The 24,172-nt window shown below is 44.3% G+C and overlaps 2 protein-coding genes across 4 annotated transcripts in view; one reads left to right on the top strand and one right to left on the bottom strand.

Moving 5' to 3' along the window:
• ttll7 (tubulin tyrosine ligase-like family, member 7) overlaps positions 1–4,246 on the top strand; it is an 83,941-nt gene extending 79,695 nt beyond the window's left edge. For 2 of the 3 annotated variants that reach the window (XM_026193851.2, XM_026193854.2), the window contains 2 exons: positions 1,513–1,617; positions 2,437–4,246. In XM_026193851.2, the coding sequence (XP_026049636.1) occupies positions 1,513–1,595 (83 nt within the window). In that variant the 3' untranslated portion in view covers positions 1,596–1,617; positions 2,437–4,246. The remainder of the gene's footprint in view (positions 1–1,512; positions 1,618–2,436) is intronic. The other variant, XM_026193852.2, reaches the window with a different exon arrangement.
• The window catches only part of spata1 (spermatogenesis associated 1), a 327,756-nt gene that overhangs the window by 140,761 nt on the left and 162,823 nt on the right, over positions 1–24,172 (bottom strand). The window lies entirely within an intron of this gene.

Genomic DNA, 24,172 nt, shown 5'->3' with positions numbered 1-24,172 from the left:
ATCGGCCTGTCAGGAGGAACTGCACTAGATTGTAGCATTGCATGTATGGATTGGTGCATAGAGTGTGTGCCTGTCAACTGATGAATTGAAGTAAAGCACAAGTGCATGAATGAGCCGCAACCCACTGGCTTTCAAGCATGCACATTGTTGCCAAGACCTTCTTAACAATCAAACAGAGGACAAACCTGGAAGAAGCTGAACGAGGGTCCAATTAAATGCAGCCTGCAGAGATGACAGCCATTTGGACATGAGAAGATCCCCCCCTCATCTCACCCCATCTCACCCCTTGCCAGTATCACCACAGTGATTCTTTTTATGAGCTGAATATTCTCAAAGTGACTAGCCGAGGATCTCAGAGAACACACACTTGGCCCCTAATGAATGTTCAGTATTCAATTTTCTTATCTTTTTTTCCTCCCTCGTGTCTTTTCTTGGAGTTTACAGCAAAAACTTTGGAAACGAACTGAAGCGTGACACTGCAAAGCTACAGAATTCCCGGTGGATGTAGGGTGAATCTTTACATGTTTTAAGGTGTCGAGCACAGAGAGGAGAAACATAAGTAAAGCAGGAGTTAATCCAAAGGGTGGCACCCAACACCGTGCTATAAAATCGTTAGAAGGCTCTTTTAAGAGCGCACTTTGAGCTACCTGCTGGGAACGTATGTGAAAGGCCGAGAGCAGAGCGTATCCTGCAAACCTCTCTGGGGTTTAAGTGGAGAACTTTGAGATGAAGTGTGGGACTGAGCCATTGTTCAGCCGAGTCCAGTCACAGATGAAGATGATGTGCTGGAGGGATACCTGCGGCCCACTTGAAGCCGTTTCAAGGACACTCTCATTGGAGTAAATCAAGTTAATTTGAATCCCTCCTAACTCTCCTGGGTCTGGGGCTGTGTTGAAACAGATGCCCTTAGCGACATGCTTTTTTTTTTCCTCCCCTTTTCCGGTCGACTTCAGAAGAAGCTGCTCAGCTAATTTGTCCAAGAGCTATTTCACAAGAAACGAGGGCTGTCAGAGAAAAAGTGTGCTATCGCTGCTCTGGCTTAAAAGGAGATATTATTTCTTCGCTCTGTAATCCTCAGCGCCAGTGGCTCCCTTTTGATTAGATTGTCACATCTTAAGAGCTTCCATGGGGACCGTTCCCTTTGACCATTGTACTCATTTAACTAAACGAATATTAGATGTATTTTTATTATTAGCTTAGGATTTTTGCCACGGATATAGCAATAAGATCGCATAATGTCTCATATCACAATATGAATGTGTGCTGGGAAAGCCCATAAATGTAAATCTTGTTCTAAGCGATCAGTCTAGAAGAATCCAAGCATCCCGTCTCATGTCTTCTGAACGCTACCCTAACATTTGCATAACCTTCAGTTAACCTTGTCCAGGATCCCGATCATCTCATCTGACATTTCTCTGACAACCATACCTGACTCATTTCCCTTAACTAAGGAAGATGGAAGCGGGGTTCAGCCCTCGCCTTGACTCAACCTGACACTGGTCTCATTCTCAGGTACTGGAACGCTGTTAGCAGGAGCTGCCTCACTGCTCTGTCTCGGTGGAAGGTGTCATAGAAAAGTCTTAGAAAGGTACTGACGCCTGTGCCTCGGAATGATAGGTGAGGATTTTATGTTCATGATACCAAATAATGTAAGGATCAAAGCTGAAAACCCCCAAAAAACAGTTGTACTGAGAGAAAAGACAGTCGGTATGAGGTCCATGATTTATTACTGTACGAGCAGATGCATAATTACTGCACATAACCTAATTAAACAGGACCGCAGCTAAGAGCTCTGTGTGTATGATACTTTAGATTTGGTACATTACACAAAACTGGAGCTGAAAAGATTAAAAGATTAGAACATAAATCATTATTTTGATAAACGCAAGAATCGCCAAGCAAAGAGAAGAAAGCCAAATGTTTATTATTTTCATCTTTTTCAATGTGAAGATTTTTTTATTTGTTTGTTTTGGTTAAATGCGATTTAAAAAAGACTATTTGGGGCTTTTTGGACCATTGAACAAACAAAACCAAACATCTGAAGATGCCATCTTGGTCCGTGGTGATATGTACAACTGGCGCTTTTTACTTTCTTCTGGAATTTTCTAAAAAAATAACGTAGCTGTTTTAACAAGTGCTGCAGTTCATACGGATCTCACAAGTCTCCAGTTTTTCTTTTTTTCTACTCTTTTCACTTTTCTTTCCTTTTCTTTCTTTTTTTAATCTTCAAACTTCCAAGCAAATATTAAAGTTGAATTGTGCAAATGGAGATGGTCATAAGTGGTAGAACCATTAATGAAAAGTTGGCTATATGCTGTCTCAGTGCCTACTCAGGCGCCCCGACCTCTAAATTGCGACCTTTGCATGACTAATCCTCTCATTATGTTCATCCTCTCTCCTAATCCCTCCGTCCCTCGCTCTTGTCCGTCTGTCCAGGTATCTGCTGCCAGTGACCTCCCAGTTCATCATGAAGTGGCCTTCGTCCAGCTTTGGCAGCATCTCCTCAGCCGTGCCACGCTCCCGTAACCTTTTTGCCGCCAGGATGGGCCACTTCTGAGGTCACCGTGGCAACCCTGGCCTTTTGACCTCCCCTCTCCTCCCCAACCTCGCCTCCCTTGACTTTTTTAGCCAAACCCAGATCTTAGGTGTCCTGGTATAGATCTGAATTTGGTGCTGCTCTGGACCCCAGGTTGGGGCCTGGTTTTGGCCCAGTCTCCTTGTGGAAGATCAACAAAGCAAGGCTGGATGATTTGGGGATCGCTAAAGGGAGCTGCTCACTCTGCTCAGCAGACCACCATTACCCTCGGTCCCCTCCCTCTAGCCCCTCGAATGCCAGGCGATGGGCTTGCCCCGCGTTTCTCATTGTAACTGCTGTATTATACTCACTGTACAGTTACAAGTCATGGTACTGTAAAAGAAAAGAATAACAAACACTAAAACAATGCAAGGATTATTTATTTATGTACTTATTTATTTTCTAAGGTTTTTCCATGACTGCAGTGAATGCTGATGCATAATGCACATGGACTAACAAAGCTATCCATCATTTAAATTAAAAAAAAGTGGATGTACAAAACTTATTTTTGCCGACTATAATCAGTTATTTTGTTTCCATTTTCTGAAATGTTGAAATGTTATTTATTTCGTAACTTATAAGAGAGGCTTTATGTTAACAACGGTCACTTTATGTTCTCGCTTTTGGAGGTTTTTTGCAGTCCAGATGTGGTGCCCGGAGGACCCGAAAACGGGTCGCCTTTTGAACGCTAATGCTTCATGTTTTCCCTGTGTGATATTATTAAGTGCAGCACTATTGAGCAACACAACGGTTAGAATGTCAGTGTAGTAAAGCCGAGCCTATTTGCCTCTTTAGAGAATGAGATGACTTTAATGCCACAGCATCAAGAGCCAAACCTCTCAGAGAGCGCACACCAGTTCCTAATATGCACTTTGCAGTTTGTAACAGAGAGAGAAAAGTGGCTTGCATGACTAGATTTTAGTCCCTTTAGACTCTGATGTAGTGGTTAGACAAAGGAGCTGCGTTTGGAATATACTTGAAGTTCTGCGTTGACATTAATTATTCTCATCTTCTTTGTGTTTGGCTGCACTGAAAAGAAGACACTTCACTTTTATGTTTGTCGTCTCGAGTTTGGATGCGTTAGGGATGACGAGGATCTGTTGCACGATTTAGAGATTGTTCGACACGCTGAATTACTTGGCTGATCTGTTCAAATGTGTTGTACTGTAACAGCAGAGATTTGGCTGGGATGAGCAGCTACAGCCCCCCCCCAACACCCACCACCGCACTGTAGTTAAGTGCTCGGGATTTCACAGATGTGCCAATAATACGCACGTCTGCATCATGTGTTGGTTGACTTTTATTTAAGGTTAATGTGTCATGAACTACTGTAAGCCTTCGGTTAAATGATTAAATGTTAATAGGGAGAAACATTGTGTCCATGTTTCGTAGTTTACTATGTGTACTAGCCCATGAGTTGATAACTAGAATTTCAAAGATGGTAGTCTGTACGCTACGGTGCGTTTTGTAACAGTTTTGACTAACAAGTGTAGCAGCAATGCTGCGCTAAATCTGCTCAAACTGAACTCTCCCCTCGTCCCCAGCATCCGTTCACAATGCCAAACATTTTTATTTTGCCTGATTGATTTGTCTTATTTAAGAGCCGGACTTTTTCATTGGAGGTATGAGATTTTTAATTTTACATAGCAATAAAATATTTAAACAAACTGATTTCACCTTTTTTCTCATTCATTAATATTATTATTACTTTTTTACACTATTTTAAAAAGTGGCAGTGTAGTTACAGATTGTGCTCTGCTTTCCTTTTCAATCAAATGTAGCCTTGGTGCTGAATTGGAAAATTACAGAGAACGCAGATTAAATGGAAGATTGTGAAAAGGAGACGAAAAGTAAGCCGAGTATGACTTACATTTTAAAAAAGAAAATGTGAAGAGGAGTTTCGCTTTTACGACCCCGTCCGCAAACCCTTGAAAGCCACATGAAAATGGGAAATAGGTGCAAAGTCAATATTTGTTATGACCACCAATTCAATTCAGTTTGTTTTATAGCACCAAATCAGAACAGCTTTGTAATGTGACAATTCTACAATAATAAAGAGAAAACCCCAAAATCAGATGACTCGCTACGAGCCAGCACTCGGCAACAGTGTGAAGGAAAAACTCCCGTTTGACAGGAAGAAACCTCCGGCAGAACCAGGCCCATCGGCCACAAAGAGTCCTCCAGGCTTCTCGAAGGACATTCAAAGCTCTTTTTTGGATGTTGCTGCCTTTTGTTCCAGTCTCTGTCGAGATGACCTTTCATCGCTGCTTCGATAATGTTGAGGTCTGGGCTAATCCATGACTGATAGTGCTCCATTTCTACCCATTTATGCACTTACTGCAGTGGCTGAAAAATGAAAACTTTAATCTGATGGCACTTTTTTCTTAAACTCAGCAGATCCCCAACACCACAGGCTGAAATGCAGTTCCAAGCCATGACAGAGCCTCTGCCATGTTTCACAGATGACTGTAGACACTCACTGTTGTAGGTCTTCTACATATTGACAACGATTTGACCCCAAAACTTCTAATTTGTATTCATCAGACCTGCTGCCACTGATTTTCAGCCCAGTTCTCGTGTAACCTGGCGTACCTCAGCATTTCCTCCTGGTTCCTTTCCTTAAGAATGGCTTCGTGAAAACCATCCTTCCACTGAGAGCATTTCTGATGAGGCTTCAGTGAACAGTAGTTGGATCGACTGTAGAGACAGATGCATCTCTTGAGTCTTGTGTCAAGTCTTTGCTGTATTTTCTTCTTAAAGGCATGACTTTCAGACCCGTTCACCTGCTGCAGATCAATTCTAAATTCAAGCTCGACACTTCTTCTTTTGTCTTCCACTTGTCCAGTTCTCTCAAAAGATTTAAGAACACGCTGCACACTATGCTGAGCTATGCCAAGTTTTTTTGGCTAATAGCTCTTTGAGAATTACCTTGCTGTTAAAAAATACTATTTTATGCCTGTCAAACTGAGTTATCTTTGGCATTTTTCATAGATTCAGCTAAAGAAATTGAAACAAAAGATGTTTTGTTTTTTGTGAGAGGCTGCTAAGATGCAGTTTAGTCCTTTACTGAGTTTTTTCTGTTATATGTAAACACACAACAATGTGCACCACTGCTCATTTCTTTGTGTTTGGTGCCTTTTTTTGTGCCTGAATGATTCAAAAAATTTGTGTTAGGTGACTTAACATAAAAACATTCCTGTGAAAATGATCAGGTACAAGGACTGGACTGAAAATGAGTGGAAAAAGCAAGAAAAGAAAAAATGGAAGTATTACTCCAGACCACTTAAAAATTACAGGTGGCACCGTAGTGTAGCAGTTATACATTTGCAAATGAAAACAAACAAATGATTCCCAGTTTGATCCTGGGATAAGACATCAATCCATTTGGGGGATGCATCAGGAAAAAAGCCAAGTGTAAAAAGTCCCACCAATCAAAGTATGCAGAGCTACCCACTGTGTCAACCTCTTGGGAATAAAGGAGCATATAAAAACTGACAAGTCTGGCTCCTTGGATGCAAACTGTACAGTACAGGTGGACAGGACCCTCTATTTCTCGCAGTAACTGAGTCAAATACTGTTGTGGTATTTGAGTTGATGGACTACTTTTTACGTTTTCGAAGGCGACTCTGAACGACTCATGCAAACTTTTTTTCTCTCCTGAAGTATCTGCCTTATTTAACTTTTGAACTGTAGCATGTAGTTTAGGGTGTCAAACAGCCATTCACTGCTGGGGTTGGTTTCCAGGCTAAACACATAATTAGCTGCTCAGCTGCAGCGCTTTTAACAGCATCTAAATGTAAATGCAAATGTCACTCGGGTCTGGTTAGATGCCGGTGTGGTCGTCACTCTTCACAAACACACTGTCTGCCCGTGACACAGGAGAACAGCTTTCTTTACTTTGGCTCTCGCTCCCTGCTGTAGTGCTGACACTTTGGCAGCAGCTGGTGGGACGCCAATCAAACGCAGACCCTGACGCACCCCCTCCAGTCAGCTGAGAGGAGGGGAAGACACTCCGGGAGGACCTTTTTTTCCTTGCCTTAAATTGTACAAAACACTCAACAATAAACACAAAGTCAGACTTTTTTGTGATGACTAAGTGGGAGTGGGGTGACTAAATATGCTTTTAGCTTTCAGAGCCTGAACACAACCTAACCACGACATCAAGTTCAGGCTAATTACTGCAGATGAGTGTAAACAAAAAAAATGCTGTGAAGTAACTTAATGGCCTGCCACGAGTCTGGGAACTCGAGGTGTGGATAACTTTGTCTCTTATGCTGACCTGAGACAGTTATGTTATAATTGAGCGAGAACCATTAAGTCAAAATCTGTAGGTGTTGAAATGGAAAGTGAAAAGAAAAAAAAACAAACAGGCAAATTCAAGTGTAACTAAGTGCAAACACTTAATTTAAGTGCTGCTGTACTCTAATGGTTTTCAAACTCCCTGTCCATTCGATATCCATGTGGGTTAACCTCCAACTGATATTACATTTCACAGCAGAGGCCGTGCTGGACAGGTGACACTCCTGACCCGCCACTTGCCTCAGAAATGAGAGCGTGTGTGCATCAGCTATTTCTCGTTCTGTCTTGACCTGTAGATACCCTGCACTGACGTCTGTGCGTGTGGAGACAGAGGACAGAGCCAGTTTTATTTAGACCTGTAACAGCAGCTAACCTTACAGATTCTTGTGCCCTTTCTACCTCGCCCTCCCCGTTCCTGTCAACAGAAGAGTTGCAGGGCGTGACCTTGAGGCCTTCGCCTTGGCCACGGCCCCCACAACCAGACGAGAGCAGGGGCAGTGACTGTCTGGCTCTGTGACCCTGCCGCGCCATCCAAAAATACCCCCACCCCCCCTTGCAATGGGACTGCACTGTTCAGTCCTGACCTTTCTACCCGTCACTCCCCTCATCCCCATCCCCACTGATTGCTCCATCCCTCTCTCCCCCTACCTGTGTGTGGTCCAGGCAGCTTTGCAGCCAGAGTCCAGCCTGGTTTTTTTTCTTTCTTTCTTTTTTGAGCTAAACCCAGATGACCCAGTTTCGGGGCCCTAAGCCGACCTCTTCGGCTTGGAGAGTACAAAAGCGACTGGGAGCTGTTTGAGAGGTGGATGGTTCAGATGAGATAAGGAAGCACACTCTGGTGCAAAACACAGATGGCAAGGCTTCAAATCTGCTCTTAATCCACTATTCCAAATGACATGGAGGGAAAAGAGCAGCGTGGTTTATTCTGTAATTATGACTGCCTGAGCGAGGTGTCCAGAAACCCAGCTGCCCTCCTTTTTCTTTCAATCGAAGCTTTAAAAGTGGAGCTTGTAGTGGTCTGTGTGCATTCGAATAACAAAAGTGACCTTTCTTATCAGACAAATATTGCCTGTTTACTGCCTGTGTATGACATGGGGTTTGTGTGTGTGGATTATGACTCTCTCCTACCAATGGGGTGTGTAATGGCAGCATGCGCTGTACACTTAAGCCAAAGCATTATGACCACCCTTGCCTTATTTGCTGTTGGTCCTCTGCTTGCTGCCAAAATAGCTCTGACCCATACAGGCAAGTCTTCTGCAAGTGCCCCGTGGTATCTGGCAACAGGAAATTAGCAGCAAATCCTTTAAGTCCTGAAAGGTGTGAGGTGGAGCTGCCGCAGATAAGACTTGTTCTGACACATCCTCTATTGCAAGTTAATGGTTTGTCCCTCCTTGGAGACATGTTGGTAGGAAATCACTGTTGCTGACTAGGGGGACTTGAGAGTAATTCAACTTCTGAAGGATCAGCCATACTATACAAATATCATGAGATAGCATCATGGTTACCTGTGCACTTTGGTGTCAGAATGTGGGAGAAGTTGATCACTGCAGTGAACAATCAACCTGGTCTGGACAAACAGAGTTACTAACAGGAAGCTAGCTTGGATGATGCTATCTGCTAATCAAAGTGTAGCTAACTTTCCTTGTGTTGATTTGTTGTCATTGCCATGGCGATATCGTGGGCAGAGACACCCCCAAACATCCGAATCGCCTCTGTGTGAGTTCTCTCCAACATATTTAAGCATCTCAAACGCAGAAATGTCCAGCTTAGATTTTAGAGCTAGAATAGAGTAAATGAGGAAATGATCCAAGTCTACGGTGGCCCTGAGAGGCCAAACACACAACTTAAGAAAACACCAGCTGCAAAAGCACACAAAACACAACAGAAATAGGAAAAAAGAAAACAGAAATAGGAAAAAACAGATTTCCAAAAGCACAAGGGAAGTGTTTCTGGGGAAACAATAACCCGACGGACCAGTTGCAGGAACCAAAATATGCTAAGACACTTAAAAGAAGTGGTTTTGTGAGGAAAGAAAAGATGATTGGTACGTGTGTTAGCCTGACTATTAGCCTAAAACTCCGTCATCAGTATTATATGAATCATGATAAAACACAGCTAGCATGTTTTGGGTTCCTGGTGACTGCCGCTAACCTCCAGCAACCACCAGTTTCCCGTACTGACTGACGGTTACCGCAGGGTGGGAGGGGTTTACTGACTGCTTTCTAGACCTCTGTGAGCAGCCTTAGTTTCACAGCAGCTACTAAGGTTAGGCTGAGCTAGAGGAAAAAGCGTGCAGGTCGAAATGAGCTATAAAGACAAAAAGCTCGTTTTTATTGCAAGCCTCAAGTGGACATTAGAGGAACTGCATTGTTTTTCTACAGCAGCTTCATTTCTGAGGCTGTCGCTCGTCTCTGACCCTGACATATGGCTATAATGACTTTGCCCTTGTTAAAGTTGCTTAGTCCTTTACTGTCCATTTCCACCACATCCAATTCACTACAATAACTGATTCTACACCAGCTCTGTAATACTCTGTGTCCCCACATGTGTTGCTGTGAAAAGAAAATCAGTTATATTTTGGCTCATTGTTGTATGCGTGTGTAGCATGTTCACATGAGTTGTATTTTATTAGTTTTTCAGGCCTCACACCTGCCTCACTGTCCTGACATCATCCGAGTGTGTGTGTGTTTTTATGTGTATTCTCACTGGGACACACACGCTGCAGTGCATTATGTGTGGTGCCTTGATAGCAACATCTTTGCTCTCAGCAGGGATCCTGCATGTAACTGACACATAAACAAACACATGCACGCCACGGAGCCTGGACGGTCTCATCCTGCCGGCTCCAGTTATTCACTGCGTGTGCGCTTCTGCCTCTCCGCAACAAATTGGTATTTTCAGAGTAAAGTTTTTATTTTCATATATTTTACAGATGAGCAAAAATTTTAAACTGGGTGTAAAATTCTTTAAATAAGAGGTCTCCGTTCACTTCCCTGGGAAACTGATTAGCCGTTTTGCCTCGACTTTTCCCCGCATTCAGCCGCTGCTCTGATTTATTACCGCAAAGTAATGCGATCAATCAAAGAGTGTGACCTGCTGAGCTGAATCAGACAGATCCTGATGCATCTCATCCCATCATTAATGTAGTTAACTAGATTATGGTCTGAACAGTTTGCTCACTCTTTAAATAGAAAGGCTCTGCTGTGAGCATTAGCGCATCTGCTAATTTTCTCCAGATTTTAATATAACAGCTCCTCTGAAGTTAGTGGAGGGATCTCTTTACTTCTTCTTTATTTCTATAATAACCTGTGGCAGGCTGTGCAGTAATGCTATAAAAATGGGACACGTGACAGGATAATCCTATTGTTCCTCAGATGAGTGTCTGTAGGAGCAGTGCTCAAACACAAAGTGCGTGATTACCAACAATTTAAATAACGGCCTAATAGATTAGGTCATTAATTGAATGGTTAGAGCCTTTTCATAGTTGCTTCAACAATTCTTTATAAATGTCACACTACACACTTTTAATTTTTTCCTGTTTCCATTTTGGAAACTCCCATTTCACTGTTTCTACAGTCACGAGAAACGACTGAGAGGTGATTTCTCAGCTGGTCCAAAGGCAGCAGCTCGGCTAACAACACTTCGACATCAGCCCTATTCTTGCTCCCCTTCAGTTTCTTCCAGTGAAATTCAAAAGTAACATAAAAATGTTATCAATATCACATAAAGCCCCAAAAGGCCAGGGCACTGTGTATACAGCAGTAGCTACTAAACTTTGGAACAGGCCTATTCGATCGCCTGAATCTGTGGTTTCTGTGCTGAAAACTCATTTCTGTTTGCACTTCTTTAACCTTTTCCCCAGTTTTTTGTAGCTGCTTGTTCTAATATGTGTGCATACGACTGTGTATGCAGGAATGAACCAAAACCACGTGTGTGTACGTTTGAACATGTACAAGACAACCTATTATTAATATCTGTACAATTTTCAACTACTGGTTAGAGCTAAACTTCCTACAAGTTGTGCAGCTGTTTTCCAGAAGTGGAATGATTGTACAGCATATGTCTTTAATGTCTTTAAAAAACAAGAATTGGTCACACAAGTTTGAATTTATTTTAGACTTTTTCTAATCCACACAGGATCACATATGTACACTGAGCAAAATTATAAACGCAACACTTTTGTTTTCGCTGAGCTGAACTCAAACATCTGAAACATTTTCTACATACACAAAGGACCCATGACTCTCAAATATTGTTCACAAATCTGTCTACATGTGTGTTAGTGAGAACTTCTCCTTTGCCGAGATAATCCATCCCACCTCACAGGTGTGGCATATCAAGGGGCAGATTTGACAGCATGAATATTGCACAGGTGTGCCTTAGACAATAAAAGGCCACCCTGAAATGTGCAGTTTGATCAAACAGCACAGTGCCACAGATGTCACAACCTTTGAGGGAGCGTGCAGTTGCATGCTGACTGCAGGAATGTCTACCAGAGCTGTTGAGGAAGCTCAGAGCTGTTGAGCCCGTGAAATTAATGTTCATTTCTCTACCATAAGCCGTCTCCAAAGGTGTTTTAGAGAATTTGGCAGTGCATCCAACCAGCCTCACAACCGCAGACCACGTGTAACCACACCAGCCCAGGACCTCCACATCGCCTGAGACCGGCCACCCACACAGCTGCAGCAACAATCGGTTTGCATAACCAAAGAATTTCTGCACAAACTGTCAGAAACCGTCTCAGGGAAGCTCAACTGCATGCTCGTCGCCCTCATCGGGGTCTGGACCTGACCGCAGTTCGTCGTCGTAACCGACTTGGGTGGGCAAACACTCACATTCGATGGCGTTTGGCGCGTTGGTGAGGCGTTCTGTTCACAGATGAGTCCCGGTGTTCACTGTTTAGGGCAGATGGCAGACAGCGTGTGTGGCGTCGTGTGGGTGAGCGGTTTGCTGATGTCAACGTTGTGGATCGAGTGGCCCATGGTGGCGGTGGGGTTCTGGTATGGGCAGGCGTATGTTATGAACAACAGGTGCATTTTATTGATGGCATTTTGAATGCACAGAGGTACCGTGACGAGATCCTGAGGCCCATTGTTGTGCCATTCATCCATGACCATCACCTCATGTTGCAGCATGATGATGCACGGCCCCATGATGATGATGCACGGCCCCATATTGCAAGGTTCTTGCATGGCCAGCATACTCACCAGATATGTCACCCATTGAGCATGTTTGGCGTGTACGACAGCGTGTTCCAGTTCCTGCCAATATTTAGCAGCTTCGCACAGCTATCGAAGAGGAGTGGACAGGCTACAGGCCACGATCAACAACCTGATCAACTCTATGCGACGGAGATGTGTTGCCCTGCGTGAGGCAAATGGTGGCACAACTGTGCACATTTCAGGGTGGCCTTTTATTGTGGGCAGTCTAACGCACACCTGTGCAATATTCATGCTGTCTAATCAGCCCCTTGATATGCCACACCTGGGAGGGGGGAAGGATTATCTTGGTAAAGGAAAAGTGCTCACTAACACAGATTTATAAAGATTTAAGAACAACATTTGAGAGTCATGAGTCTTTTGTGTATGTAGAAAAAATTTCAGATGTTTGAGTTCAGCTGATGAAAATGGGAGCGAAAACAAAAGCGCTGCGTTTAGAAGTGCACACGGTGATGACTGTCGTTTTTAAGTGAACATAAAGTAAACAGCCAACCTCATAAAGAAAGTTGCATTCTGCAAATAAACAAATAGCTAGCCGATTGCACACACAGTTGTTCGCGACGCCACTCGTTGTATATTAATCTACACACCCCTGGTTTGCGGGTCGTTGTTGGTTTCATTCGTTTTAATGGTGAGCTGGTCGTTAACGGGCGCTCGCTCGCTCGTCTCATCAGCTGTGTTGTATTTTTCTTTTTATAACCATCAGGGGAAATGTTGTGCTGAGCATGCACGCTTTCCCCCTCTGCTTTGTTTCCAAATTACATATTAACACGCTCTCACACCTGGAAGCTGTGCGGCGACTGCTGGCTGCTGTTGGATGCAGAGCAGTCACGTGACTTCTCACAGCGGTTGCTTGAAGCGGATGCTGAGTTACTTGTTCACTTTTCCTGATGGATTTTTACTCACACACACACACACGTGAACTTAAACCAGTGACCTTCTACCTACAAACCCAGTTTGATAACTTTTTACGGCTCAGCTGAGAACACTACACAGAGATGCCGAATCAGACAGGCCCGCAGAACTTCTAAATGTTAACCTTTGTTGAAACACTCAAGGTGCCTACTGTACTTTGTTGCAGCCACGGGGGGTTATAGATGAGCGCAGTTCTGCATATGGCCATCATTCACAGCCCGAGGCTCCCCCTGAGTGTGTGTCTGGAGTGTGTGTAACAAATGGAGCTGAGCAGCGAAGGTATTAATGTGAGGGAACAAGCCATGTAGTGGAAGTACAGCGGGAAGTCACTTTCTCTCCCATCTGGTCCCTAACAAGATGGAGAGGAGAAGGCAGATGTGAGCGGTGGTCTGCACCTCCGCTGGTTGGATTAGCACTTCTGATGGGAGAGAAGAGAGCAGGACGTTCCTTGGCGCAGGCTGTCATTTCCTCTCCTTTCTTTTCCCCGTCTCTCCATCCCTTCCCTCATACATCTCCTCGCCTCCTCTGTGATCACTGCTCTCTGCCCCTCGCTCTGCTGCGAGTGTGAGAAGGGAGACTCAAAATGAGAATAAATGAGGTGTGGGGAAGGTGCGCGGGCAGCGTGCCTGTTTGTGCGCGCACGTGTGTGTCTGTGCATGCGTGTACCTGCACTCGAGCGAGTTCAGATCTCTTCCTCTGTTGCAATGTCTAGCGGTGGAGCCAAAAGACCGTCCGGGGACTCTTCATCCACTTGCTGCTGAGCGCCCCAGGGGATGGATTGAGCCTTGCAGGCTAGGATATTATCAATACAGCCCCTCCAGGCAGCCTGGGAGACAGGAGACGGAGCCACTGACTCCCACTGCCTATTAGTCTACTGCTGAGCATCAGTGTAAGGGGGAACAGCTGGTTTGACTGGAGCTTCTGCCAACTAGTCCTCCATCTTTGCCTCATCTTTACCTGCTCAAAGTTTATTTCAAAGGCTGCCTCAGTCTCGTCTTTTCACTCTGTTTGCGAACTTTTTTCTTCAGCCTTCGTTGTAAATTGACTTATTTTCAGCTCCTTCTCTCAAAGATTGCTTCATAATCTTATTCCACTCTTTTCTTGTTCGGTCCCGTGTCTTTGATGGTGCTGAGGTACACCGACACTTACAGTGTGCTGCCCACTCCTGTAATTACACTAGTCCTCCCCTTTTAAGAGCCTTGTTCCAAAGGAAATGCTTTTTCTTTTTTGTGTGCGGTCTCGTGTCAGTGTCACTGCCCCTGTATTTTAAATCTCCATCTCCACTTTGTTTCAGAGTTGCTTTATATTCCATTTGTGTAATGAGGAGGCTGACCTTGTATTTTACTTGTGAAAATTGCAAATGGTTGAGACCATCCGGGTGCTGAATGAATGCCAAAGAAATGATATTTCTATGGTTTCCTGTAATTTTCCTCCCATTCTACACTCTTACTGTGAATACTACGCTTTGTCTGTTCAATAATCGTCTACTTTAATTTTAAATTGAAAGAAAAAGCATAACCTTGATCTAAATGCATAACCACAGATACATCGCTGAGACCCCTCAATGATTTGAGGTTAATGGATGCATGACTTGCTACGGCACTTTCCAATATTCAACTCTAAAATTCACCTCTTGGCTTTTGACTAACAGGTAGCAGCAAATCATTCTAAATCTTCACTTTACCCCCCTGATGAGTCACGGGGAGCCCTCTCTGGCCTGTCTGCTTGCAGCTCCTGCGCAGTGGAAACTGCAGAAACCACAACTTAGTCTCTGGAGCCAGCAACCGTTCTGAATCCCTCTCAAATGACTTAAAAAGCCATCAGCGTGACCTCATTCTGTGTCAAAAAAAAAAAAAAAGAATTTATTTGGTGACCGTGCTAACCTCTTATAGCTGGAAGCTTCTTTTTTCCCCTCCACTGTCTGCAATCCCTTTATCTTTTCTGACTCCACATCGCTTGTCTGACTGTCTTTGTTACAGGTCCCCGTGTTTCATTTTGTTCCAGCCATTATCCCGCACCAATAAGCCGGACACAGGTCACCGGTGTTAACGACCTCTCCTGTGACTTTTTCCGGGGGTATCTAGGACCGTTCTGTGAAAGCAAACGTCTAGTCTAGTCTGGTAAATATCCCAGAGTGACTCACAAAAAGCTCTTCTCCCATAGATCAAGACTGCCACAATTAGCTTCATAAATCGTAGGTGTGGAGTCACATCACGGACCTTATTTGTTCTCCCTTTTTGGATGTGTAATATTAGACTTCCTAAACTTAATCTGAAATTTGTGTGCATGCATTTATGTATAGGCATGTTTCTCTGTGTGTGTCTCTATTGTGTATTTAGGCAACTGGGTGTTTGTTTCACTGGCAGAATAGTAATTCGGCATGAAATCACTTTAGTAATCATAGCTGTTATTTTGCTCCCATTATGTCTCAGAAAGCCCCATCTTTTGAAGATGACATTTTAAATATATGTACCCAAAGGAAGACATGCACCACTCAAGGTCCCTCAAACTTCTGTTTCCTTTCACCGGCGTCGCAGCTGCTTAAAATACTTTTGAAGTTAAGGTGGTCCATCAAAGTGTGTTACGTAAATGGATAACTAAAAAAATGTTCTTTCAAATGTAAGACTGACGTTAATTAGCCTAGGTACTCAATGGGAGCAAATTGTTCTAGAGTATCTGCAGCTTTTCAGCAACTGAACAAGCTCAGTTTTCAATAATTAGCTGTGCATTCTCACAGCCTCTGCAACTGGAAAATAATTGGCTTCTCAAACTGCTGGTGTGTCTGCGTCTCTCGGCTTCAACAGCTTCATTCTTGAACTCCGTGCTTTGTCTACGCAACGTCAAGAGAACGCTAATTGACATCATCACCGGGAAACGACGTGTACGTGGAACACCTAAGAACTTACATATAATTACATAAAACACTGGAAAATCATCTACATGTAGGCTTCTTATACTAATCAAAAACGGGTGTCTGACTGACAGCCGCTTTCTTTCGGGTTTACGTTCTTTTAGTCGTAAACACAAATAAGTAGATTCAACACAGCTTTGTAGGTACCCGAGTAAAAACACACCAGCACTTGAGTTTCCATTTTATGGTACACCAACTGTACTACATCTTTTAGGTAAATATTGTTATTTACACTTAAGATCCACTTTGGTAGGTACACCTGTTCAGCTACTCATCAACGCGACAACCAAATCAGCCAATCACATGGCAGCAACTCTAGACACAGATGTGATCAAAACGACCGGAGTTCAAACTGAGCATCGGAAAGTGGGAGAAAGCGGATTTAAGTGACTTTGAATGGGTGTAGTTGTTGGTGCCAGATGGGCTGGTGTGATTATTTTTAGAAACTGCTGATCTGCTGGGATTTTTGCACACAGTCGTCTCTGGGGTTTACTGACAATGGTCTGAAAAAGAAAATATCCAGTGAGCAGCAGCTCTCTGTGTACCTTGTGATGTCAGAGATCAGAGGAGAATGGCCAGACTGTAACAGGAAGGCAACAGTAACTCAAATAACCTCTCGCTGAAGCAAAGGTATGCAGAAGAGCATCTCTGAATGCGTAACCTTTGGACAGCAGCAGAAGACCATACTGGGTTCCACTCCTGTCAACAAATCAGACTGATAAATCTTGATTTCTGCTGCAATGTTCAGATCGTAGGACAAGAAGTTGGCATTATTAAAGAAAAAGCAGGTTAAAGCCTGGAGTAACAAGATGCACCAAACAAAGAGACTGCACCAGTGAGTGTATTTTTAATGTTGCAAATATCTATATTACTACCCGCAGTATTAGCAAAAGATGGAGATGTACTGCCTTAAAATTTGTGCAGTGTAACTGTGGTGAGAATAAGGCACGGCGGGACCACAGATCAACATTCAGAGCCATTTTATTTACACTTCTCACCACAGAAAAAAAACCCACACACCTGAGTCCCCGTGTTTTAACTCGGCAGGCGTGATTACGGATGCCGTGCAGGTGCGTCCGCCCTCCCTGCACAGCAACGCAGACCACGCCCCACCACACACCCCCATCGCCCGATTGAGGCCGGGGAGCCTACTGCCCCACCCCACCGGTTCCCAACCTGGGAACAGGGCAAAGTCACTTGCGGAGGCCGCCCGCGCCTCAAGTGGCGGTGGCGGCGAGGCTGGTCCGGGGGTCGGCCATGCCTCCAGCGGCAGCGACGAAACTGGCAAGCCGGCATGACCCCGCCAGCCCGGTAGTGAGCCCCTCCCCCCCGGGCAACTGGGCCGGCATCTGACGCTCTGGGGCAGCTTGATCCTCGACCTCGGTCCCAGGTCAAGCAGGCTCCCCTGGCACGGGGACAGCCGTCTCCCCTCCCGGTTTCTCCACCTCTCCCGGCTGGAGCCCCTTGCGCCGCTCCTCCGTCACCGCTGCCAACGCCACAACTCCCGGCTCGAGCAGCCCCTCGTGCGGCTTCTCTTCCTCCGGCCAGCGCAGACCCTCGCGCCCCTTGTCCGCCGCCTCCGGTTGGAGCGGATCCTCTACCGCTCTCGGCAGGAACAGCCCTTTACCCGGCTGCTCCCCCTCCTCCGACAGGCGCGGACCCCCGCGCGCCTCGTCCACCACTTCCGGCTCCCGAGATGCCCCACGCGGCTCCTCCACCACTTCCCCACTATCAGGCAACCCTGGCGGGGGTGGCGGCGGCGGTGTCACCCAGGCCTGGAGCAGCGTCGCCAGCTCCGCCATTCTCTCCAAATGGCGCTCGGTCTCGTCCCTCAGCTCTTCCCGCTGCCGGCTCACCTCCGCCGCCTGCTCCCGCTGTGCGGCCGCCATCTCGGCCCCTATCTGGGCCATATCCTCTCTCCTCCGGCTCGGTTCTAGGCCCACCATGCTGCCTCCTGGGTTTCGGCACCAGTGTGGTGAGAATAAGGCACGGCGGGACCACAGATCAACATTCAGAGCCATTTTATTTACACTTCTCACCACAGAAAAAAACCCCATACACCTGAGTCCCCGTGTTTTAACTCACGTCCGCCCTCCCTGTACGGCAACGCAGACCACGCCCCACCACAGTAACCATTCTCTCATTCTTTCCCTCATTTTGATACATTTTTAAATAGTTATATATTGATACTCTTAGCAAGACCATGTTTTTTTAAATTTCTTTTAAAAAGTGTATTTTTTTAATTAACAGGGAAACTCCAAATTAATAAAGCACGCTCATGGACATCAGTTACAGGTGGCTAATTGTACATGATGGAAACCTGAGGAAGCCATATTCCCTTACTAGGGTACTAATACAGTTTATTCTTATTTCAAAATCATTTACAAAGGGCTGGATCACAACAGCAGTCATGTAAAGGCACTTAATAAATCATGCTGCAAGAACCCACAAACATTATTGACAGGAACCCAATAATTCAATGATCCCCTGTGAGTAAGCGCTTGGCTAGAGCAGCAGAAAACACACCCTTTAAAAAGAAGAAACCTCTGGCAGGACCAGGCTCGGGGAGGGCAGCCATCTGTCACAACCAGCTATGGTGACGGGAAAGAGCAGAGAGAACGGCATGGAGAGATGGCAAAGAGTGCACGAGGCAAAACACTGGGAACGAGACGACACTGAGTTAATGATGTGCAATAGTGGGATATAAATGGGAAGTGGAAAATATCAGAGTAGAAGGCAAATACTCAGTTATTGGAGTCAAAGAGTTTCATCTGTAGTGTGGGATTGCAATTTTTATTCAGGTTCTGTGAATTATTTAAACACCACCACTGTCTATATCGCACACACTGTGATTTAATCACGCGCTCCACACTTCAAGCTTGTTCTTTTTTTTTTAATGATATTACTGTATTATTGAAACACATTAATGGTGGTGGTAATACTAACATTTCTTTCCAAGTGCGATAAAACTGGCACTCCATGGAATGAAAATGGCTCCACACACCATCTACTTAAATCGGGTCTGTGGGGACTCACTTGCTTTTGGAGCCAGTCTCAAGAGGCCATTTGAGGAACTTTAGTTTTTGGCTCTTCATTTATCAGCCCTGGAAGCTGCTGCTTGGGCTGGAGCCAATGGCTCTAATTGATATGGCTTTGGACCACCGTGGTCCTTTACCACACTGTCTGCTTCAGGGAATCTGGAGGGAGCACTCCGAAGTCCACTAGCACACAACAAAGCCCTATGTGGCTTAGGTGCCTGGAGATTCTGTGGTGTTCTTCATTTATTCTCTGCCGTCACTCATCCCGTCAAGTTTTTGAAAACTTTTTAGAAGTTTTAAACTTTGTGTTGTGAGGCTCCAGGATGAGGGCGAACTTACAAGTTCAGCTGGATTACACACACACAGGCATTCACAGAGACGACATAAAATGTATTTTAACTGTGCTTAGCTAGACTTTTAAATAGCACCACACTAACTGTGCCTGGGAGTCACACCAGTGGAATTGTGTGTAATTTCGACATATTTTAGAGCTTATCTTTTAAACAGCAGCTTACAGCATGGCAGCAGAGGGACTGCATTTTGGCTTTCAAATGATGACACATACTGTAACTTATAATTAAGCTGATAAATTAAAAGCATCACTGTTTACATGTTGCTTATTTTGCATGAGTAAACAAGTTTAAAGTACAGTTTTGCAAGAGCTAGTATTGATTTGGCATGACTGAGCAGTAAAGTGTATGTCTGGTAACTCTTTGTGTTCTTACTGCCAACAAATCCCGTTTAAAACCAGTAACAAACAACTGAGCCTCCTAATAAGCATTTCCTGTGTTGTCGAAGCTTAATAAAACTATTGCTCTGTAACACAGACCCCTATGTGTGCTTAACAATACTGCAGCATTTAGCTGTCTTGAATATGTCAGCTGTCGTTGATTTTGTGTGAGTCTAACACACACGTCCTGCGTGCACCTATATTTCTGGTACTACGCTCAACAGCTGGTTAGCTTAACTTATCAGGCTTGCTCTGTCCTAAACAACCAACTTCTGGGGGTGAAAAATGAAACCAGTGTATAACAAACATGCTATTCCTTAAGTGGCCACTTGAGACTGGCTCCAAAAGTTCTCATAGATCCCCAACTTCACAGCAGAAATAAGTGTTTACAGCTGGCTTAAAGAAAAGAAGGGATTGTGTAAGTTATTGCTAATGTGTGAGAATGTGTGTTTCAGTAACTGTCCCTCTCAACCATGCTTGTGATGTTGCTGCATGTTGGAGCACTTTTACTGTAATTATCTGTCAATTAATATGATTTGCTTAGTGTTTCGTTCTCCTACCAGCCATTCCCACGAATCTGTTTTCTGTTATCTTACTTAGCAGGTGTCTGTCTGGGTGATGCATCTATTCAGGTTTTGCAGATGTGTGACATTAACTTGTCTACAATTTTGTACATGGTGGCAATTTAGCTCACCAGAGGCTTAAATATTGTTCGCATACAAGTCAATGTCTTGCATGCAAGCTGGTGACTGCGGGAAAATGCTACCAACCAAAGCAGTCGCAGGAGGTTTCCACCAACCTTTTGGGGAATATACATTTTTCCTGTGTGACTGGGGTTTTAGCAATCACTGCGACAGCTTCTTACACCACCCTCCAGCAAAATCTCACCAAGCAGTCAGGGAATAAACTTTTTTCCCTGGTGACTGGCAGTTGCCAGCAGAGGTGGCAAAAGTACAGACATTTACAGATACTGGAAAAAACTTAGTGAGTCGAGCTAAGCCGATCCAAACAGAGTAGGTACCTGTGGAAAAGCGCTATATAAAAAAGACTGTATGTGTGTCCTCTATAGCAGCGCTCCCCAAACCCCCGGGCCACGTGAGTCGTTTGGAGAGTTGAGGCTCGGGTGAAATTGATCGTTTTTATCGTTAACTCTGTTTCCCTGGGTCTTTTCCCGTGTGTTATGAATAAATCTTCTTTTTCTTGGTACCAGTACTGGTTTTATTTAGTTTTACTTATCCGTGATAACTTAAAGGCCGGTCCGTGAAATTAAAAATATCGTCAGACATAAACCGGTCCGTGACGCAAAAAAGGTTGGGGACCGCTACTCTACAGCAGCGGTCTCCAACCTTTTTTTTGCGCCACGGACCGGTTTATGCCCGACAATATTTTCACGGACCGGCCTTTAAGGTGTCGCGGATAAATACAACAAAATAAAACCAGTACTGGTACCAAGAAAGAAGATTTATTCATAACACACGTGAAAAGACCCAGGGAAACAGAGTTAACGATAAAAACGATAACAAAATAACGCTGAAAACCGATAAAAACACTGAAAACCAGACATTTCACACCTGAGCCTCAACTCTCGCGGCCCGGTACCAAACGACTCACGGACCGAGGCCCGGGGGTTGGGGACCGCTGCTCTATAGGACACGGATTTATGTTGGTAAACTGTAGGTTTATATTGTTGTCTGGTAATTATGTGACAGTGCAGGTCGTTTTATGGAATAACGGGAAAGTAAAGTAATGCACAACACTGACTGATATCACAATTTATGGACATCTGCACCAGAAATGTCGTCCACTTGAAACCTTCACTATAGAGAATTAACCATAACTGATGCTTTTAACTCTTTCGTGTCTGTTGTACGTGATAAACCCCGGCGTTCTGTGTTATTGCTCCCTCCATTCAACAGGTTTGATGTTTGAAAGCATACGCTGATGTGAATAGCTCTCCTCAAATTCGGTCAAGCCGAACAAGCATCTTTTTAAAATGTAAGGAGATATTTGTGTACAAATACATAATTAAGTAAAGTACAGATACTTAAAAAATTGTACCTCGGTAGAGTATTTGTACAGTGTTACCTCAAACCTCTGTTTGACAGACCAAGTTAACGCCATGTGGTTACCGGTCGCATGAAAATCTGGAAATGGCCCACAAGTGACAAAACCATTTCTCTAAAGCATGTTAATTCACATATTATATACTGTTTGTTTATTCCATGCATAAACTGATGTTTCAAAACATCCGTTTAGTGTTTTAAGGGGGTTTATGAGCATAATTATTTCTTGGCTGGGACCAGCTGCCATGCAACCAGTGCAGACTCCAGGAAGCTTCTGCTGCCAGCCAAGAAACCGTCCAGCACATAATCACCTATAAAATGACAAACTGTTGTTTTCACACTTTGTTTTTTTTGCCTCGACTAAACGAGCTAGCAACTAGAATGTGTTACTTATAAATCTGTGGTAAGAACCTGCCAACGGCACTGACAGACAAACCTCTGTGACTTTTGGTCTGATGAGATCTGCTGCCACCGAGGGTTACGCATCGCTTACGACTGAACATTTCAACCCCTAAGTTGTTTAAATAAAAATGTGTAGCTCCTAAAATGTTGTGGCCAGCACTCTCGGAGAGCAGTAGTTAAATCTAAGTAATTTAGGAAGTCACATGGATAGGATGCCAAGGTAATCGGTAAGAGTGTCAGAACAACTCTGCCTCGAGGCTTCTGGACTGAGCTACCGTCATCTGTAGAAGCAGATTTGTTGCATAAATCTGGAGGATGAATGACCAGATTAATAACTCATTTCTGCTCTCTTTTGTCTTAGAGGAAAATGTGGCCTTGTGGTATAGACTCTACAGCTCCAAAGGAAAGGACAGTTTCTTGTACTTTGTGTTTGCTGTATGCAAGAGACGACAAGCAGGAGCGTCTCCAGTTCAGAACTTCAAATGGGGGGAGAAAAAAAATCCATTTGATTTAAAAATGCTGTGGAGTACTTTCAAAGGCCTCCAACAGATGTAAATGTTACAGCTCATCTGAGGATTTCAGGAGGTTCAAACTTAGCTGATGGTGGAAGGCAAAACTTAAAACGAGTTGCCTTGAACTTCGAACTGTGCTCCTCAAATATGTGCAATGATGGATAATTAATCCCAATCCTCTCTTTTTATGCCTGTGATCAAATGATCTTCGCAGTTTCAGTATTTAAGGGGAAAAAGAAGGTTTGAAGAAAGACACAGAGACAAATAGTTGGCTTTAACTGACTGACAGACTGAGAGACAGATGGGGAGCAACAGATTTTTTTTCAGTAAAGTAAACATGCCAATACACAAGTAATAAGCATGACTAGTACCCCAGTGATGATGCCAGAGCAGGACTGCAATCATAAACCTCCCTTTGATGTGTCATGTTTAAAAATCAAGTCATCAATCAGAAGCTTTCCTGTGTTTCCAACTTGGAGTTCAGAGTACCAAAAGCCCGACTAAAATCACTCTAAGCTGGGCAGTGGCAAACTTTTAACGATCTCACGAAGCTCCCGTGTTTGCTGCCGCCGCGCTAATGTCCCGCCGCGCCGGCTCTTCTCGAAGTGCCAGGATCGTGATTCTCCACCGCTGCCAAGTATCACGATGTGCATTTGTGTGTGCGTCGTAGCATTATGCGCTAAGCATGTTATTGACCTTTTGCAGTGTCAGTCAAGCTGGAAATCACGGAGGGAGGAAGGATAGAAAAAGATGGTTTGAAGAGATGTAGTCAGAGTCAATAGAATTGATTGCACAGCAAAGTACAACTGAGTCTTTGTTACATTAATGCCAAACGATGGCTTTGAAAAAAGAACCAATGTGATTTTTTTAAATCCCTTTTCTGTCCCACAGACAGCATTAAAGATGTGTGCATGACATCATGCATCAATAATGGAAGCTTCAACGTCAGCGCTTTGTCAGGGTCCTGGGTCTCCTGACCCAGCGTTTTAGTTCATTGTGATTTTTGTATTATTGTACTTGGTGTGAGTTTCTAGTTTCGATCCCTTGCCCTTCATGTTTCTCTGTGTCCCCTCTGTTCTGTGTAAGTCTGTGTCTGCATGTTTGAGTTCCCCTCTGTGTCTCTCAGTTCTTAGAGTCCTCTGCCTTATGGTTTATGTCTCTGTGTTTCTTAGTTGCTGTCTCCACTGTGTCAAGTTCGCGTCTCTGTGTGATCCTTCCTGTTTTACTTTGTAGGTCCGTGTCTTATGTGAATGTGTCCTGCTTTGCTTGTCTCGTCAGTTCTAATTTCCCCCAGCTGTGCCCTCCTTCTGTGTCTCATTCTCCTCGTTACTTCCCAGTGTATTTAGTCCCTGTGTTTCTCTGAGTCAGTGTTGCGTCGTACCCTCAACAAGCTGTGTGTGTTTTGCCTCCGTGTTACCAGTGTTTTGTTTCCAGCTCTAGCTCCAGTTCAGTATTTCTGCTTCAGTGTTTTAGTCCACCAGCGTTTTTGTTTGTCCTTTGGTGAGTTT

This window comes from Astatotilapia calliptera, chromosome 15, assembly GCF_964374335.1.
Source record: "Astatotilapia calliptera chromosome 15, fAstCal68.1, whole genome shotgun sequence".
Classification (NCBI taxonomy): Eukaryota; Metazoa; Chordata; class Actinopteri; order Cichliformes; family Cichlidae; genus Astatotilapia; species Astatotilapia calliptera.
Note: the sequence above shows the minus strand (reverse complement) of the source record. Positions and strands in the feature narration are given on the sequence as shown.